General features: G+C 48.2%; 1 protein-coding gene across 1 annotated transcript in view; it reads right to left on the bottom strand.

Moving 5' to 3' along the window:
- Window positions 1–697: 697 nt before the first annotated feature.
- Window positions 698–20,397, bottom strand: part of PELI2 (pellino E3 ubiquitin protein ligase family member 2) — a 97,339-nt gene continuing 77,639 nt past the window's right edge. Inside the window, exons 3-6 of the mRNA XM_004584847.2 lie at window positions 13,674–13,775; window positions 4,065–4,262; window positions 3,368–3,556; window positions 698–1,339 (exon numbers count right to left, since the gene is read on the bottom strand). Of these exons, the coding sequence (XP_004584904.1) occupies window positions 770–1,339; window positions 3,368–3,556; window positions 4,065–4,262; window positions 13,674–13,775 (1,059 nt within the window). The 3' untranslated portion in view covers window positions 698–769. The remainder of the gene's footprint in view (window positions 1,340–3,367; window positions 3,557–4,064; window positions 4,263–13,673; window positions 13,776–20,397) is intronic.

The following is a 20,397-nucleotide window of genomic DNA, read 5'->3' as shown; positions in this document are numbered from 1 at the left end:
ACGACTATCAGAGACAAACTACATTAGATAGAAATTGACAACAACGAAAAAAGCAGACCCTCAAACAACAGAAAATTCTTTGTTTGCAATGCCAAGTATCTGAATGAGTGTATAAATTCCACTGGCGTTGAAAAATATATATATAACATGTGAACAGTCTCCCCCACAAAAAGAGAAAAAAATTGGTCAGAAAAGCAGCCCCCAGTTCCAGAACACCCTACCCACCATGCCTCAGGCCCCCTGGTCCATGCTCACATCTTAGGAGCTGCCCCTTGGGCCTCGGGTGGGACTCCAGCCACGGTCAAGCCTGCTCAGACACTGCCCGTGTTTGGGCCAACGCCTGTACCAGAGAGCATGGTGGGGTGCACACTGAGTGCCAACAACCTGGGAGGACACCTCTCCTACACATGTGGAACACAACGCAAAGGCCTGTTCACGTTCAAAAAGGAAAAATAACAATGACCACCCAATGTCAAAAATCAAAGCATGGTATCTGAAACCCAATTCGTACACAGAGGTTAGGGTTGGATCAAGCAGACGTCAGGGACGGACCTGATGCTGTGGGCACGCAACACACTGCCCAGAGGTGCTACATCCTCGTCCCATTGCTGTGATCCCCCGTGTGTCCCAACCCTGTGCCCTGTCCCCACTCCTCCTCTCCATAAACAGCATTACAAAAAAAAAGTTAGATCTGGAGTTAATGGCAAAATCTTCACAGTAACTTGTTAATCAAGTTGTGGCCGGCCGTGGGGGGACCTGGAGGGGGGCGTTAGTCCACGGGACCTTGGAAAATCAACTTGATGCAGTTCTGCTCCCCAACCAGCTGTGTGGCGCAAAAGGGGCAGGCAGCGTGAAATGCGTGCGTCCCGTGGGGCAGGGGGATCTGGGACCAGTACTTCGCTGACTTCTCTGAGCACACATGTCCGCAGGGCGTGAATGCATGCGTGGGAGGCCCCGCGTCCACGTAAAACCCTGCCTCGCAGCCAAGCCACAGCGGGACATAGGGGCCCACAGTTCGGCACATGGGGCACTCCCTCTTGTTGGCCTCGGCGTCGTCGCTGCGGTGGCCCCAGTTGTGGTAGCCGTGCACGTGGCCGCAGCTGAGGTAGGCCCAGGGCTGCTTCTCCTCCACCACCTCCTTCCGGCTGATGCTGGGGAAGGCCAGGGTGTTGAGGCCCACGGGGCACTGCGGCCGTGCCGCGTTGATCTCCTGCCGCAGTGCCTCGATGTGCTTCTGCGTGGGCGTGTGGAAGAGGCCGTCTGCGGTGCGCCACAGCAGGGTGGCTCCGCACAGGTCGATGAGCGAGCCGTCCTGCAGCACGTTGGTTTCGTTCTCCACCTGCGACCAACCAACGGGGACAAGTGGGTTTGGTGAAGGCAAAATCCTTGGCCTCTAAGAAATGATCCGGTTTTGGAGGAGAAATGGGGAGGCAATGTACCCCACGGCAGACACGTGTGGAGCCCGGTGCGGGGTGGGAACCTTATCCCACACAGAACCCTGAGCGAGGCTGACTCAGCTTTACCCGTGGCTGTTTCCATCAACTTCACAAATCTCCCTGGATGCTTATTGCTAATATTTATTACAAATGGGGCAGAGACGTGGAGCCATCTTCCACCTGCTGGTTCACTCCCCACACCACTCAATAGCCAGAGTCACAGGAGAGCACAACTTCACGCAGCCCGAAGTGTCACTTAAATGACCTCTACTCAACATTGGTCTGCGTGTTGTAACCGTGACATCTGGGCACTGCCTCTTTCTGGTAGTGTTGCAAAGTTCTCTGACACGCACAGCAGCCTGCGCAGGGCCGCTACCCATGAACCAAGGCAGACTGGAGTCACGTGGTGCTGTCCTGCTCACATCTGTGCCTGCAAATTCCAGTGGTGAGAGCTGGGTTCGGGTCCCATGGCCGGCTTCTGAGTGAGTGCCATGGAGGGGGCCCACATGACACTCCAAGCCATGGTCCACCTGCTGCTGCCATCGGCTTGCTGTGTGACGTCACATGGCACTGAGCACCTCTCCCCTGCCCCCCACATCTTCCTCACCACCACACTGGGAGGATTCCGCGTCCCTGAGAGGGCCGAGGTACCCGGCTAACGGGCTCAAGTTGGGAAGGTGTTTGGCACCTTCAGCTTCGCTTGTCAATTTTCGCTTGTTCTGCATGAATGAGCACCGGTCAGCCAGGCTAGGTCAGGCTTGTGCTCAACCATGTGATGATCAGGAATGAAAAGTTACTTGGAAAAAAAATACCAAAACTCCCCCACATACCTTTTATTTATAATTTCCCCCAAAACATTTTCAACAATATTACTGTATTTGTTTGGCCTTTCTTTGGGAAATGCCTTCTCAGGTTTGTTCAACCCTGACACCTGAAGACTGGCCTTTACTGAGAAACACAGGAGCTGTGTCTCAGCATAGGAAGGCAACGGAAAAGCAATAAAACCACAGTTCTCTAAGAACACGATTCTGGGGGACGGTAGTACGCCAAGCTGCCACAATACCCCTCCAGCTCCTTTGCAGTTTTTGTTTTTCTCTCTGCAAACATACTTCGTGTCTTCCCTATATCTTTACGTGTCACTAGGAAGGCCCATTTTTCTAGCTTTAACCTCAAAAGTCATGAAAAGTAAGGAACCAGAGAGTTTGGTATGGAAGTTTTTTTTTTGGTCGCTGTGCTACATGGCTCTGGCAAGACCAGAAATCCAAAGCTTCCCATGGAAGGTCCCAGAATTATTCTCCGCAGAAGGTGGCTAACAAACCAACAGCCGCAGGACTCATTGCCACGTGCGGTGCTGTTTGCAGGGAAGTCCCAGGGCCAGGTCAATGGAGTTTACGAGTCACTACAAGTAAAGGTTGTCACTGTGACTAGTGAACATTCCAGAGACGGCCAGTGCTAATTCTTACTATCAGGTCAAGTTTGCGGGGAGAAGCCAACTTCCTTCTTTCTTAGTTCCACAAAGTCTAGAGAATCATTCTTTCATTCAGAATTTTCTCTGATTAGTCTTAGAATGCTAGGATTCTTCCAAATCAGTACAATGTTACACTAAATATAGGTTTGGTTTTTTCCTTTCCCTCTAAAAGTGAATGTAAGTGGAATTCTGTGATGATGGATATAATAAAAGACTCCATTCTCACGATGATGGTGGGCAGTGAAAGGTGATTTGCATCCACTTATGGGAAGAACTCAGCCCTGAGGGGGAGCGAGCCCTTCCCCTCCATCCCTGGCTGTTGTGAGGCTCTTGGCCCAGCTCTGTGGGGGGCCCAGGGTTCCCCAAGGGTGATGGGGCACAGTCCTGCGGGCAGGGCCTGGGGTCCTTCCCCGCCCCCGGGGGTAGGCCATAGGGGTTCTCTCCTCAGGCAGGACCCACTCACCAGCTTCCCCCGCTGCTGGGCAGACCTGGTTTCCCGTAGGGTGTACACATCCCCGCACACAGAGATCTCACGCCAGGCCCCGGGCTGCGACTCCTCCGTGAAGCCCCCTCGTGGGTGCATCACTAGCACACCATTGGTGGTGAGCCCATCCATGTGCCCGTCGGGGTTCTTCCACTTGGCAGCCTTTTCCTGGGGAGTGGACCACGGGACAGAGATTTTAGCTCGGCCACCATGCAGGCACATCACGGCGACACCAACAACCTGCTTTCAGCCCTGCCCTGATAATCTAGCTTCGGTAATTCATTGTTGGAATGAAACCTCTACATCACCTACAAACATAAAACCTAGCTTGTTCTTCAATGTTTACCTCTTATACCTAGCATAGTGCCTGGTCACTTGTCAGTTACTTATTTGTGAGTAATAAGTGACCCCAAATCTTGTGGCTTAAAACCTTATCCTGAGTATACTGTACATCATGTTAACACATTATGATTAATATAGTAAAGATAATAGACAACAGGCAGTGGCCTCTTCATCTTCAAATTTCCAGATGGCAAGCTGGCCATCTGAAAAACTGCCATCTCAGGGCCTGGGGCATCCGCCAAGCACACGTTGCTGCCCCAGCTTAATGGCACGCCCAGCTGTGCCTAGCTTACAGCTGTCTCCTTGTAAGCAGGCACCTGGTCATAGTACTTACTCCAAGGAAGATGTTTCTGGAGGAGTCGAAGCCGGCTGCGAATATGCGTGCTGTGTACGGCTCGTTCCTGTTGCACACAATCCTGCAGGCGAACCTGGAGATGGTGCTCTGGGTGATCTGGGCCTCCTCGTTGCCCTGTCCGCCCGAGATGGTGTCGGTGACCACGAAGTCAATGGGGCTCTCCGTGGACCTGCCCACCTGGCTCGACCAAACAACAGGTGTGACTCAACCAGAGACCTCCAGCATCCCCCTGCCCACTCCGAGAGGCACCACTTAGCAAACACAGAGTGCGCAACGTGGCAGTGCCAACTCGAGGTGCGACACGACACAGCCCGTCTCCACAGCCTGCTCCTCTCATTTAGCTCAAACTTCCCGCATCACAGCATGAACACTCAAACTTCCACCTCCTGCTCTGGAAGGACATGCTGCATCTTCCCCTGCACATGAAGTTTTCCCTCTGGGATTGTTAGTCACAGCAAATTGCTCTTCCCCTCACCTTGCCATCCCATTTCTGGCAATGCAATAGAAAGCAAGGTTTTAACCCGAGGTTTGAAGAGAATGTATTTTTCTCACCAAGTAGATCCAGCCGTGACCCAGGGTGTTGGGCCTGGGAGGGACGGCTGGGGCTGCCCCTGCTCAGTGCATAGGAAGACATAGGCCAGACTTTAAAGGCTCGTTTGTGCATCTGCATGTCAAGAGCCCCCAGGAACTCTTTCGGGGAGTGGCAAATAACATTGTGTTGGCTTACTGTTCCTGGGAAGGTATAGACGGCTGCCAGAGGGAACATCCTGGAGTTCCAGCAAAGCTGTTCCTAGTCAACTAACTCAAACGAGGCAGGTGCTATTGGCTCCTATGAAGCAGGAGAGCCAAGTGTTTGCCTACAAACAAGGGAATCCCGGAGGTGGAACAGTAAAACCTGTCTGTAGTGATGTGCTAGCTGTTTCCAACTGGAAGTCAGTGATCAAGGGTGTATAGACTGACTTCTCATTTTAAATATTTATTTAAAAGGCAGAGATACAGAAGGAGGGAGAGAGGGAGAGAGACCGATCTTTCATCTGCCAGTTCATTTCCCAAATGGCCACAATGGCAACAGCTGAGCCAGGCTGAAGCCAGAAGCCAGGAAGTTAATCCACATCTCCTTGATAGATGGCAGGTGCTCAGGAACTTGGGCCGCCATCCACCACCTCCCAGGCGCTTTAGTAGGAAGCTTCCTACTTATATCAGATTGTGGTATTGTGGTATTGCAGATAGTGTCTTAATCCACACAGCCAACAATATCAGCCCCACAAAGAGATTTCTTAAATCATCTACATCTAAATGCAGTTACACGTCACTAACTGTGACAACAATGTTCTTTGCTCACAACAGTGACTTTGACTATGATGTTGACCATGGGAGGACTACAAACGGTTGGGCCCAGAGATTATGCACATATGGCCACAAACGTTGATTGCTGGGGTGGCGTGTGTGGATGGGACTGTCTGGCTCATGGGCCATGTAAGGCCTGTGAATTAGGCACACAAGGCCTAGCAACTATCCAAATGGTCCTTGGCAGAAAAAAAAGTTCCCCACCATGGAGTAGTGAAGACACATGTTGGGATGCCCAGGTACCACTTTGGAGAGTTTGTGTTTGATTCCTGATTCCAGCTTCCTGCTAACAACATGCTGGGACAGAGAAGATGACGGCTCAGGTGAGCAGGTTCCTGTTCCCCACGCCCACTTCAGGTGATCTGAACTGGCCCCAGCAGCCCCATGGGCACGTGGGGAGTGAGCCAGTGGATGGATGCGCTTCTCTCTTCTGTTTCTCCCTGTCTGCCTCTCAGGTATAGAAGACAGAAAAGGAAAATGCAAATCTTGCTTCACTTGGTTCTCTGCTTGCTTCCTGGAACAACATTATTAAGTTTATTTTGCAAACCGCACATGTACACTGTCATGCATAGACAATCTCCAAAGCCAACAGACAGCACATGGCTCTTCTCTCTCTCTGCCTCTCTCTCTGCAATCCTTAATTTCTGGTCCTAGTGAAATGTGTCTGGAATAAACTAAGCTGCTGGTTTCACTGAAACTCATCAATGTGAATGGATGCATATTTCCTGAAATGTATACATTTCAGATGTAAGGAAACATGGAACTTGTTAAAGATGCTGAATATAGTCTAACTTGAAGCGAGGATAAGAATTGATCTGTCCAAGGTGCAACAACCTTCCTCCACTGGCCTCATGTAAAAGCCGTGTGGCACTTAGGAGGTCCCCTCATGAAGGTGGCTGTAATTCTTTTAAGACATAGTTTTCAAAAGAATTTTTTTTCAAAACAGTTCAAGCTGTGACAAATACATTTTGCAAAATACAGGACAGTATAAACGGGACAGTGTGGAACAAATCCATCCTGAACCTTGGTACCAATGATGCATAGTAGTGCCAAGTGCAAAACTCCAAAACGCCCTAGTCATTGGTACCCCCCGCAGGGGTACAGTCTCTCTTCTAACTCCTGTCAAACTCCATGGAAGTTGGCAGCAACTCCACAAGTCTAACAGAGCCGAGCAGAGCCTACCAGCGCAACGCTTAAAACACCCCTTTCTCAAGTGCTCACAGCTGCCCTTCCTTGTCAACAGAAATTACTCTCCTTTGGAAGGGCAACAGTCTGAGCTTATCCAAACTTATTAAATTAATGTCTTAATGAATTACCTGAGATTGACGGGGAAATGTGAAATTTTAGTCCAAATGGATGTGCTGCTAGGATCAATTATTCTAAGTCATGGAACTCATCTGACTGGTTATGAAATATTTCTTTACCAATTCACTTCCATTTCAATCTAATCTCCAGAGTGTTAGTAAAATTGTGGATGTAAGGGCATACGCATGATGCTGCTTTTGTCAAGAAAAAAAAAAAGCCCTAAGTTACTGAGAAGTCACTCAATGCAGAACACTTCATCCACAGCATCAGATTAGCTCAGTTATTTTAAGGGCAGCCAGGAGGATGCTGAATTTCATGACATTCATGTGAGAACTCTGCACTTTCAAGTTGAAACATGAGGGTTCTTAAAAGATTCATGAACAGGCTGGTGCCCTGGCATAGTGGGTGAAGCCTTGGCCTGTGACAGCATTCCTTAGGGGGCACCAGTTCAGGTGCTAGCTGTTCCCCTTTTGATCCAGCTCCTGGCTGAGCTCCTGGGAAGGCAGTGGAGGATGGCAGAGATGCTGGGCCCTCTGCACCCTTAGCAGAGATCCAGGTGCAGCTCCAGGTGCCTGGCTTTGGCCTGGCAGAGATGCTGGGCCCTCTGCACTCTTAGCGGAGATCCAGGTGCAGCTCCAGGTGCCTGGCTTTGGCCTGGCAGAGATGCTGGGCCCTCTGCACTCTTAGCGGAGATCCAGGTGCAGCTCCAGGTGCCTGGCTTTGGCCTGGCAGAGATGCTGGGCCCTCTGCACTCTTAGTGGAGATCCAGGTGCAGCTCCAGGTCCCTGGCCCAGCCCGAGCTGTGGTGACTGGAAAGTGAACCAATGGATGGAAAATCCCTCTTTGCCTCTGTCTCTCCCCACTCTCTCTGTAACTCTGCCTTTCAGATACATACATAAAATCTTTTTTTTAAGGCTCATGAAAAATGGAATTAAGATATGCTTGTTTTGGTACAAAAAAAACCACATTTGCAATCCATGCATAGCTTTTTGATCACTCACATTGCCCATGACCTCTTTTAAGGCTCTTGCATATAAACTTTCCGAAGTTCCCCTGTGACAGGCCTAAGAGAAGCTGGTCTTTCCTAGACATCAGTTGAAGCTAGCTCAGGTGCTGAAGCACCTGCAAGGGTCTCCCTCACCTTTCCCCATCACCCCCATCGGTCTCCCTCATCTGAACATCATATTCTGACTCCCTCCTATGACCAGGATGGCAGTCTGTTGCTCTCCAGCTAAGGCCAGATCCTCTACTGACACCTGGGATCCAATACTCTTCCCCCTCCCAAGCTAAGGTTCTGACAGTGCCCCCTCTCTCCTCAATCACCCACTTGTTCCCTTACACTGGATCATGCCATCAACTCTCAAACACATTCTGCCGAGTCTTAAACTCCTGTTGGAGGACCACGTTTGGTTTCTTTTTAAATATCAACCTTTCACTGGCCCCTTTCAAACTACTGCAGAAGTTCCCAAACCCCTCTGCTGGATTTCTGTGCGCATCTTCTTCCGTACATGAAGAGCCCGGTTAGTTGCAGCCCAGCCTCCCATCTTCCAAATGCTTTCCTAAGGCTGGAAGTGAGCCCAGTGCCGAAGACACCCATGTCTCCTATGAGCATCCTTGGGTTTCACACCCTGTTCCGGCCCTGACTCCAGCTTCTTGCTAATGGAAACCTGGGGAGAACAGAGTGACAGCCCCATTAACTGGGTTCTTGCCACCCATGCGGGAGACCCAGATTGAGTGCCTGGCTCCTGGCCCCAGCCCAGCTTCTGCAGGTATTCTGTAACCAATGAATAGAGCCCTCTGTCAGCCTCTTGTGTCTAGAAGGACAACACCACCACTTTGCCTTGCTTTGCCTGCAAGGAATGCTCAGAGTCCCGCTTCTCCAAGCCACTCAGTAACAGTAGTCCTTAGCAACCCTGTCTCCAGTTCCTCTCTGTCCTCATGGCCTCTTTGACTCAGCCCATTCCGTCAGAGTTGCTCTTCGTCAGCTCTACTGAAAGCACTCAAACTGAGCTTCCCAGGCCGATACATGCTACATCCAGAGTTTACAATGACCCAGCAAAGCTGGCAGAATCCATAAGCTGGTACTACAGCAGTGAAACACAGGGCTCTTTAGTAAACAGCACCTTCCCTTCTCTCTTTGCTTTCTTATGATCTCATCCAATCCATTTCTTAGCCCCAAAGCTCTGCTTTTTTTCAGCTTCCGACTAGCACATTGCTGAGATGTCTCCCGAACATCTCATACGTGGCATGTGCCAAGCAGAACTCAGATCCTGGTCAGCGAGGGGCTGACCTTGGTCACGCAAGTTGCTGGAGGTGAACATCAAAACCTCAGGACTACCCGTGACCCTTAACTCTCCATTACCCCCGACAGCCGTCCTCCCGAGTGCATCTGCAGAGCACCACTATAACCAACCCCGCACCTGCTTAGCTGCAGAAACCACCAGCTACACATCTGGCGTCTCAACTGGTCTCCTGTTTCCACACTGGCCCATAGATTCTTCTCCACATGGCAGTTAATATGTTATGGAACACAAACCAGAGGACACCCCTTGCTGGATTAAAATTCTCTGGCGGGTTCCCACGGTCCCTGGACTAAAACCTCAATCTCCCCACCTGGCCCAGAGTTTCTCTCTCCCGTCAGCCATGCACGGCTTTTTGCTCAAGGACTTGTGGTGGGGGTGGGGTGGTGTCGGGTGTGCTGCGGATGTGTGTGTTGTATATGTTGGGTTCTGGACACATGTGCTTGTTAAAAGGAGGGACAAATTTAAGTAAACGTGTCTGTTCAAGGTCTGCCAGGAGTCGCTCAACTCTATTCTGTTCAAAGTCAACTGACATCGGCCAGTGACTGGTGTGGTGACCCAGCAGGCTAAAGCCACGGCTCACACATGGGCACCGACATCATCTCAGTGTGTCATAGTTGAGGCCCAGCTCCTCCACTTCCGATCCAGTTATCTGCTAATGGGTGTGGGCAAGCGATGGCCCATGTCCTTGGGCCCCTGGTTCTCACGTGAAAGACTTGAGTGGAATTCCTGACTGTGGGCTTTGGCCTGGTCCTGGATTTTGCAAGCATTTGAGGAGTGAATCAGTGAATGAAGACCTTTCTCTGTGCCTGTTCCTTTCAGCATTCTGCCTTTCAATTAAACAAGTCTTTAAAAACAAAAAAATAACATGATTTGACATTAGTCTTCAAAAATGTTCTACCAGTCTGTGAATGGAATTAGACTGTTTTAATAAAAATGGTAAAACAAGTTCTTGTTTGGCCCATGTTGCTTCCAATGAAAGACCTGACTTTAGGTCAGGAACTCAAGAAAACCACATCTTCATTTTCCCACTTGTGCTTTTCTGCCCTCACTTTATGTTCCTTATCCTTCCAAAGACCCAGATATCTCAGCTACATCATTAAGAGGCTGGTGGAGATGGGTCTTTCTCAGAGCATGATGCATAAGTCCCTGAACGTCCCCAAGACTTGGCCAAGGGGTCCGGAGAGCAAAGGATGACGTCAAGATGCCCTCTGCCACGTGCCTACCTTAGCAGAAGTGGCTGAGGCATGAAGCAAGGCAACGGCCCAAGGCTGAGCTACTAGTCCCTGTGCTCGTTATTGCCGGGGACTTGTTGGGAAAACAAGCTTTATTAGATGGCTGAGCCTTTTAATATTCTGTGCTACCAAATGGCAGTGATGTGCAGAAAGTGCTTGAAAGTTAGTCACAGGAAGCTGAAAAACCTCAACTGAATCTTTCATTCACTCTGCAGAGAAGAGAAGGGAGGAAATGAACAGCTGGAAAAGAATGGAGAATACACCTGCACAGCATGTCATTAGGAGCTCCTGCAGAACATTTTGAAAAAGTTACTAAGAAACAGGATTCTTCCTACAGGAACTCAATGTCCTACACTGCGGCAGTGAGTGAGTGTGTGTGTGTAAGTGAAGAGTCCCCAACTGCTGGGTCAGGCCAACACCAGGTGCCCAGAACTCAATCCAAATTTTTCCCCTGAGAATGGCAGGGACCCACGTAGGTGAGATGTCCCCTGCTGCCCAGGTATGCACTAGCAGGAAGCTGTCATCAGCAGGAAAGTACAACTGAGGCTCAGTCCCAGGCAGTCCAGCATGGCCCGTGGACTTCCCCAGTGGCGTCTCCACCAGCGGAGCCGGTGCTTGCCCCTGATGTTGCTCAATTACTTATGGATAGAAACGGTCCAGTTGCTGGGTCAGTGGGTCCAGTTGTGGGGACTCAGGGTCCCACTGCACTGTAGCACTGGAGGAAGTGCTATGTTGTTACCAGGGTTCCGCAAGGAGAGCAAATTCCACACGATGCTGGGCAATGCCAGATGACTTAACATTTTCCATTCATAAATAATAAAGAACATTTTGTTATTCACTTATTTGGTATTTTTAAAAAAGTTATTTTCCTTATGTATTCACCATTTATAGGTCTTCTTTTGAGACCCGTATACTTTGTTCCTTGTCCATTTGGGAAAGTGTGGGGTAAGAGATTCATATATTACAGCTATCAGTCTTCCGTCTACCTACGCTGTCCCTTACTAACTTTTTTGACATTTAGAAAGAACTGTAAAAGAAAACCTACTTCAACTTCTCCTACCTTGAAAATACAAATTTCACTAAATTTGGTTCCAAGTTTTTGCTGCTTCCCTTTCTCGTGCGGTTGTTCACCTTCCTCAGAGCTGATCAGCCTTCAGGTCACTGTCGCTGGCACCAGGTTCTCCCGACATCTGCCTCAACATTGCTGAGAAACACTAGGCCTCACCACACCCAGCCTACATTTGCTTTTTCCTTCATTAGACTCAGTTTAAGCCTGCTGTTTTGAAGTATCAAACAGTGGGGGTACTCTCTTAACTGCTGTGATTTTTTAAGAGTTGTTTTTTTTTAATTTATTAATTACATTGCATTATGTGACAGTTTTATAGGCACTGGGATTCTCCCCAACCCCCCCAAACCCTCCCCCCATGGTGGATTCCTCCACCTTGTTGCAATACCACAGTTCAAGTTCAGTTGAGATTCTTTCATTGTAAGCATATACCAAGCATAGAGTCCAACATCTTATTGTCCAGATAAGTTCAACGGCTTCTTGGGGAGACCATCTCTGGTCTGAAGGTAGAGCCGGCAGAGTATCATCCCAATCAATTAAAAGCCCCAACATAACATCAGCAACAATTTATAATGTTATGGAATTAATTCACATAGTATTGAGTAACCAATATGTTTAAAAAAAATACACGTTCTTAACCACATCCTGTGACTTCTTGATTGACATTTCAATTTTAGTATATATGCATCCGGGTTCTATACACCTTAAAATGGCAATAGGGTACTATTCAGCTGTCTCATGTCTATTTTCATTATAGTATTTAGCATTTTATAGCGTTGAAGCATAATTTTGCTGAACCTGGCTGTTTTGGGTAGTCTAGACTGGCTTATAACTCTAACATGACATATGTCAACAGTTTAGATGCAGAACAGTTTTAAGAGGGGTGTGCAGAGAAATCTTCAGTACTCTAGTGAGGAGTAACTAATCTTTGTGTCCTACCTAGTAAGGTATAAGTGAATCCACGCTGACTGTTTCCTGTCTGATTCTAAGCTTCCCTTGTTGTTCTTTGTCTGTCTATTCTAGATTTTTTGTTTGTTTGTTTTGCGGGGTTTCTGGAGCGATCCTGATGGTCATTGCCAGAGAGGCTGGGGACCCAAAGTTGGAACCAAGCAAGGACCAGAGAAAGCTCCCCTCCCTAGTCCCGAAGGAAGTTTACTGTTCTTCTGTTTCTGTGGACCGCTCAGAGCTCCTGGCTGCCATTCCGATGACCTTGGATCCTACAAGGAAGGATTTGGGCTTCTTTCATCCCATGTGGTAGATCCAGATGGGGGTGGGTGACCTCAGAGTTCTCGGCCTCCGAAGGCACTCCAATTCCCCATGGTCTCCTTGGCAGTTGGGATGTAGTCCTTGGTGCCTGTACTGATAGTCCTTGGTGAGGATCTGGGAGTCTTCAGGGTTGGGATACAAGCCTCCTCCTGTCCGCCTGCTCCACTCTGGGTCCCCCTCACCCCGCTCCATGCGTATGACCTCCTGTTAAGAGGTTGTCAGGATCACTCTTAATTCCCCCCATATACCTTTGTAGTTTTACTATGCCTAATGCTGATTTGAGTCTGTTGTCTATGAGTTACCAGTTATGATCCTGATAGGTTATACTTCACGTCTTCCTCACACACTCTAGGGTGATGGAAGATTTCTCTGCTCTCCCTCCCCATTACGGAATAACATAGGGTATTAAAAGTATATTAGGTTTTACAGTTCTTTGATGTAGAACATAAGCAGTCTGACTCACACTGATTGTTGGTTCATTGGTTACTTCACAATAAGAGCTGTTTTTTTTTTTTTTGAGAAAAAGAACTCACTTTATTGAAGGATACCTCTGAATGGAATTAAAAAATTCCTTCATTAGCTGAAAATCACCTGCCAGAAATTTATGTGACCATAGTATATTTAGATTCTTGAATTTCATTCTTTCACTGCTTCTTTCCTTTTCAAAAATTTAATCATAAAAATATTTAATGCTTTGTTTTCTATAAAAGAGAATCAGATGTTGGCCACATTCCATGGGTTTTGTTGCATTAATTTCCACATTTATTTCTGAATGGGCCTCTCATTAGAGTTTGATTCAAGGGTTATTTAACAGGTATTACAAATAGCTTGGCTCTTACAAGTAGTTGGCTTTTAACAATTTTTATTCTTGTTATTAACATTTGTTTTTACTGCATTCAGATCTGAGTCTGCAGCATTCATCATTTCCTATTTCTTTTAGTCTTTGGAAAATCAAACAGGAAAAATGTTGACAGCCCCCCAGGCCCAACCGGCAGACACGGTGGTGCTGCAGTCATGACTCCACAGCAGAACACAGAACTCAGGGGAAAGTGAATCGCGGCAGGCTTACTTGAAACATGTCCATATCTTTGTCATGTGTGTATTCCACGACCACAGTCTGATTCCTCGACAGGGTGTAGGATATGCTGTGCTGACTTTTGCTGCTGATAGCCTGGTAGTGAAATAAAAGAAGAAAAGTTCATTGGAATTGCTTCATCATGACTTCCCACCACTCTGTCATTGAGGACTGTCAGGCCTCCAGCAAAGGCTGCTGGGGGCCAGGAGGGCCATGCTGGGCTCCGCCCCTGGATCCAGGGACCCACAGCAGGGGTCAGACTCCACAGACGCTCTGCGCACTGAAATCCACTCACAGTCCATTTGCAAAACTTGACTCAGCTACAGTCCTAGGAAAACACACTTCCTCCATATTGCCAAAGCTCAGTGACAGAATTTTTCGACTAACACAGTGAATTAGTCAAAATTTCGAAATCTGTTTTACTCAGCAGGTAAGTTAATTGACACCTTGCTATATTTTCTCAGGTGATAGGTTACAAGCACAGTAAAAAAAAAAAAAAAAAAAAAAAACCATGTAAAATCCTGTTGGTGATCTGTTTTGGTATGTGAATATGCCATTCTAGTGAACAGTAATCATGCCTGGATGCTTTTACATCTCATTTGAATCTTTTCTTCAAAAGATTGTATTTTTATTTGAAAGGCAGAATTAGAGAGAGAGAGCGAGAGAGAGAGAGAGAGAGAGAGAGATCTTCCATCTGCCGACATCAGTTGGAGCTGAGCTGATCCAAAGTCAGGAGCCAGGAACTTCCTCTGGGTCTCCCACAGGGGTATAGGGGCTCAAGGACTCGAGGCATCCTTCACTGTTTTCCCAAGGCATAAGGAAGAAGCTGTGCTGAAAATGGAGCAGGAGGGATTCAAACTGGTTGCTATATGGGATGCTGGTGTTGCTGACTGAGGCTTAATCCACAATGCCATGGAGCCAGCCCCTCATTTTAATCTTGTATAAGCCACTGCTTAACCCAGATATTTATCTAATTAATAAGATATTAACTTTTTTTAATCTAAAAAAGTTAATATTCTTTTTCAAATAATGAAGGAGTAAAAAGGCCAAGTATTGCTCTTTTTTTTCCCATAATGACATAATGGAGAACATCTTAAGCTGTGGTCACATATGTTTAATGTTTCTAAATTAATAAGAAAATTGATTTAAGCTGGTCTCCAAATTAGCTCAATTACATTTTATCCATTACTGTAACCTAATTTATCTTCATTTCCACTCTTTTACATTAAGTACAACAAATAAAACTTTAATAAGCCTTTTTATTAAACATTTATTGAGTGATGACACCATAGGAACACCATGAAAGCATTTCAAAGTAGTTGGACACACACAGCATGTTAATGAAAACGCACTTGGAACATTTATGTCTGATTAATATAATTGCTTAGTGTAATAAATAGTCCCACGTTCCAAATGGGCTCTCCAGCCGGGTTACTCTCGCGGCTGTTCACTAATCCATCCTGAGCAACTTCACAGGTGAGCTGCTGTTTTGTTTTATGCACTTCCTTAAGATGATACGAGTATTAGAAATATCACACACCTTCAGTATGGTCAGGAGCCTAAAAACACTTCTGTGTGATTCAACGTAGCTAACAAGTACAAATGCTAACATATTACTGGCCTCAGCCAGGCGTCCTGGTAGTGCTGACGGTGGCGTCCTGTTGCAGGATGCATTGGTAAAGAGTGGTTTCCGGCAGAAGTGCGCGTGCTGCAGGTGCTCAGCCACTGGACGGTGCTCAGCATTCCACAACGCCTTCATGGACAAACCATCAAACACAATTTTTTTATGTGTCAACTCTGCCCTCAACACACCTGGGGGGGGAAATGAAATCTTCCAAAGTCAACATTTCTTTATCTTAACCGTCAGTGAAGGAAAAAAAAAAACTCTGAAGAAAATTGACTAACCTCAAACTTAGAAAACCAGTGAGAACGCTAATTTCTAATATTTTATAGCTCCTTAAAAACACTATACTTAAAAAGGGATTCGATTTACAAATGAATGCAAGTAAGACTTTCTTTGCATTCACATATTTAACAAAACAAGAACTTTTTATCTGCACAAGAGTTAACAAGTTCCAGAACAGAAAATGTTTCAAAGGTGAGGCGCTGTGTAGAACGGCACCTTCTTCCACACAGTGCTGCAGCCTGACCGGAAGGGAGTCACCGCCTCTTGCAGACTTCCGGACAGAAAGGATCTTCCAAGTTATTATCCATGATTTGCTGTCATACTCCAACATCTCTCCCAAACGGAGAGTGAGGACCTAGGAAGACTCAGCTGGGCCCAGCAGGGTTCTGGGCAGGGCACCCCTACAGTCACCTGCACACCATCTTGGGAAGCACGGGGCCCTGGGTTGTTAGTAGGCCCGATTTTTCTATGGTATTCATTTTATCCGAGTGTGACCCAAACCAGGAGCCTATGGGATGCATGAGAAAGGCAGAATAAGGACAATCACTATCCCCACGCATTGCCCATGCCAAGGGAGTTTTGCTGAGTTCCAAACTGAAGGAGGAAGTGCCGACACCTTGGGGCCTTGTGAAAGCCGGGCAAGTCAGACTTGACAGCTGAGAGCAGGTACAGAGAAGTTGGCATTCCAGCTTCATAGGTAGAAGGGCCAGGGTTAAAAGATCGAAGTGAAGAAAGCACATTTTCTGTGCCATTTTGCTTCCGGAAGTCCTTGCCAAGGGCTAGCAGGTGGCAGCTCGTGGACTTGAGAAGGCAGGGAAAGTGGCAGAAGAGATGTGGCAGGGAGATGAGCGCCCCAAGAGCTGGGAGCGGTTTGGAGGCACCAGAGCATGGCACACCCCGTGTGAGCGGATGGGGTGAAGGGGACAAGGTGGTGAGGGAATTCAGTCCCCCTGGGAGTCAGCCCCAGGACTGGCAGGGATGAGTGCTGGTGCCTGGTCCCAAATAGGTGATCCAGGCAGGGAGGAGAGGCGTGACAGAGAGTTGGCCTGGGACAGATTCCAGCCAGGACCCCAGCAAAAGGTGTCTCAGACGTCCTGCTGCTGCCCGAGTTGGGGCTCCATGGTCTCGTCTGCTATCAGGGTCAAGGCTAGGGTCAGATTTCGGAGGGTAGGGCAGGTGGAGAGGACATATGTTAAGTTTGAGTCCAACGTTTACTTGTTTGGGCCATGTCTCACAGAGCAGTCTGCAAACACACACATCAGGGAGCATTTTTGTTGCTGTTACATGTTTTAATGTTTCCACAACATTTTTTTTTTTAAAAAAGAAATGCTTTATTTAGATAAATTAAAATGGATGAACTACTGGTTCAAAATAAGTAAAGCTCAAATCAAGTCATGGAAACCTTGAATTTACTTCCTAAACAACCAAAATTACAGATACATTACCAAAACAGCCCCACTGAAAACAAAGTAGACTTACATTTCTTAATATGAGAAAATAACAAGGTAGGTTAGGTTCATATAACAAACAATCCACGCTCTACAAAGTCTCTGGGATACCCAAATGTGTTCTGCCTTGGATATGAAAGAAGAGACCATATCTAGATAATGATGGTAAGCAAGCCAATGAGGTGTGTAGCAAACAGAAAATGTCACTGAAAACAACAGGCCATTACGTGTAGGAGCCCTCAACTGTGATCAGCGGGTGCAGCATGGTGAGGGGCCAGACGTTCTGTCCAGCAACTGTAAAGGAAGGAACTCGGATGGAAGGGCAAACAGGCAGCAGCAGGTGAAGCCAACCTCTTCCGCGTGGCTGCACTAGACACATCCCTGTTTGCCTGGCACCTCTGTGTCCACAACATTTTTTTTAACATTTAAAACATGAATTTCAGCAATTCAGTTTCCAAGTCCATCGCAGACTCACTGAAGCAATCATAAAACCTCCACAAGGCACTGAGTTGTCTGAGCTCTCCTTCCGCGGTGACAGGAGAGAGCTGGCAGGGACTTCTCGCCACACGGGTCAAGCAGTGCAAGCATGCCTGCTGGGATGGGACTCTGGAAAGCAAGCCTGTACTGAATGCGCTGAAGCAGGCTGGGCGGGCAACACCGACTTCCCAGGCTGGCTTTTGTCTTGTCTAAGGAGGCTCCTGCACCCAGGAACCTCATGACTGTCAAATGGATGAGTGAGTCACTAGAGATGAGGTAAGATTCACTGTCTCCTCACTTCCCTTACCTCTTGCCAGCAGAGGAGCCAAATGCACAAATGTTTTGAGTCTACGAAAGCCACTTTATTATAGGTCTGGATGTTTGGAGGGGTTAAAGATACACAATCAGGCAATTACAGAGTCATGGGATGAAGGGCTCCACCTGCACTCGGCCTGAGACGTGAGGTATCACTTTGTTATCGGGTGTGCCCAGGCCGGGTGCTTCTGAGCTGTAGGTGTCTGATTCCCTTCGATCTCAGTTGTGCTGGCCGGGCGCTGCCATTCACGGAGGATGGTGTCCTCTCGCTTCGGTTTACAGCAGGAGATGCAACGTCAGGCCTTCTCTGAGTCTCCAGGCTGTCTCGCCAACACGGCGGCAGAATCCTCCTCTTCTCACAAACCACACACAGTACCGCAGGGTTGTCTGCTGCCAATGGCGGCAGCAGGGCAGCTGTGCAAGGTGCGTGATGGAAGACCCACATCCTTACAACAGGTGAGGCTCTGTCATTCACAACTTACAGCAGAAGGGGATGGGAGAGGGTGCTGTGTCCTAGCAGGTAAAGCCACTGCTTGCAATGTTGGCCTCCCATATGGGTGCTAGGCCGTGTCCTGATAGAAGTTCAGACAGGCCCAGCTCTGGCTGTTGCAGCCATTTGGGAAGTGAACCATGGATAGGGGATCTCTGTCTCACCCTCTTTCTCTGTAATTCCACCTCTGAAATACAAAAATAAATCTCAACAAAAGACTATGTATAAAGGAAAGACTTAACATTCAACCACACCACACAGCTCTTCTGGGGGAAGAGCCATCCAGAAGCTGCTCTGTTATCATTAGGATTTCAGCCATTTAATTCATGTTCCACAAGCTGTGAAGTGAACCCACTGGCTGGGCTGGCTTGCTCTCCCCTGGGGCTGGCCCTTCCCTCCCAGTGGTCACAAAGAGAACTTGCTGTTGGGTGGCTGCCTTGCGATCTGCCACAGAGGGTCAGAGACGCCCAGAGCAGTCCCCAAGAGCCCTGCCATGCCTCAGATGCTGAGCCAACCCTCGAACCACCTGCCTCAGGCTTCCGGGGCTGCAGGGAGGGTTTGGGGCCCCTAGACTTGGGCACTGCGTGCTCTGAAGACTAGAGCATTATCATTTCGCTGCTTGGTTTAAACACAATTCTGCCTCTGGGTTTCCCATGTCGCCCCACAGCATGGCCACAGTCCAGGCCCTCCCATGGAAGGCTGCATCCAGCTCACATTACCACCCTCATCATCACTCCCACAGGGCGTCTGGGGGAGGTTGCTGGTTTCACTGTAAGCATTCAGGTGCAAATCAGGGAGGGTAGCAAAGCACGTGTGCCATCTCCCTGCTTCTGAACTACAGGACAAGAGCTGCTAAGCACAGTGCTTGGTCCCTAATAGTCCTCTCTTCTCTGCGAATAACGAGGTGCAATTGGATCTCCCTTTGGAGCTGAGTGGTCCCTAGGCTGCCCTTGACAGTGACACATGTGTTTTTTGCTGCTCATCCTCCAGCCCAGCTCTCCTTGCTGTTCCTGTGGTTCTCAGCCAGGCAGAAGCCCAACTCTCCGACACCAAACCCAGGCCAGGTGTAGAGCCCTGGCACACGCGTGGGGGAGACTTAAGGGAAGATGGGTTAGAGGCTACGAGCTCTGCAGTAGACCCCAAATTTCAGCTGCTCCAGGATATGCCCAGTGAACCCCAACATGCTCCCCAATAGTGCCCTTCCCCAGAGTGCCTGAGGCACAAAATCATGGATTTCACAAAAGCCAACACTGTGGGGGTAGTTTGCTACACAACGGACACATCTAACAATCTGTTGCAAGGCCTGAAGCACGGTGCCAGGGTCCTCCTGCGACTCAAGTCAAGCGGTATTGGTCATCGAGGTGTGCACCTGCTCTATATCCATGTGTACCTGCTACGGCAGGCGGTGCATGCGCAGGGCAGGGGCTGTGCATCTGACAGCATGTTCAGAAGCTCTCCAAGTTTGGAGCAAAAGTATATTTTTATTGTGATTATCTCCACCTGCTAGAAGACTGGGAAGTGAAGACAACTTACTATTAACATTTGAAAAGAACAATTAGGGATGAATTCATGCTAGGAATCCGTAAGGCTTCCACAGGACTGTGCGAGGAGGCAAAGCCACCACATGTGTCATGGACAGTTTTTAGGCCTTACGCACTGGCAGCAGGAACAGAGGAGGGAGATCATGACAGCAGGAGAAGAAAACAACTGCTTATGTTAGCAGCTGAAGCAGATCTTGGCAAAGTGTGCACCTTATGTACACTGAGGCCTGACCACCCAAGAACGCAAGCCATTTAGGGTAATGGGGTATTTCTGTGTGTTCACGCACAATGCAGGGCAATTCTTTCTTGTCGAAACTACACCTCATTTTTCTATTACGAGTCTCTTCTTAGAACCAAGTGATTCAAGGGTTTAATAATCCCTCTTGTCTAGACAGCTGGATGCTGACTGTGGCAGAGTGGCTGTCTCGGCGGCCGGGTTGCACACTAGTCAGAGGGAAGCAGATGAAGATGGTAGTTTTGCAAAGTGCCCCTATGTGGCACAGCTCTTCTGTGTGGAGGTATAAACACTGCCACTCCCACC

The sequence above is a fragment of the Ochotona princeps genome, chromosome 6 (genome assembly GCF_030435755.1).
Source record: "Ochotona princeps isolate mOchPri1 chromosome 6, mOchPri1.hap1, whole genome shotgun sequence".
In the NCBI taxonomy this organism is placed as follows: domain Eukaryota; kingdom Metazoa; phylum Chordata; class Mammalia; order Lagomorpha; family Ochotonidae; genus Ochotona; species Ochotona princeps.
Note: the sequence above shows the minus strand (reverse complement) of the source record. Positions and strands in the feature narration are given on the sequence as shown.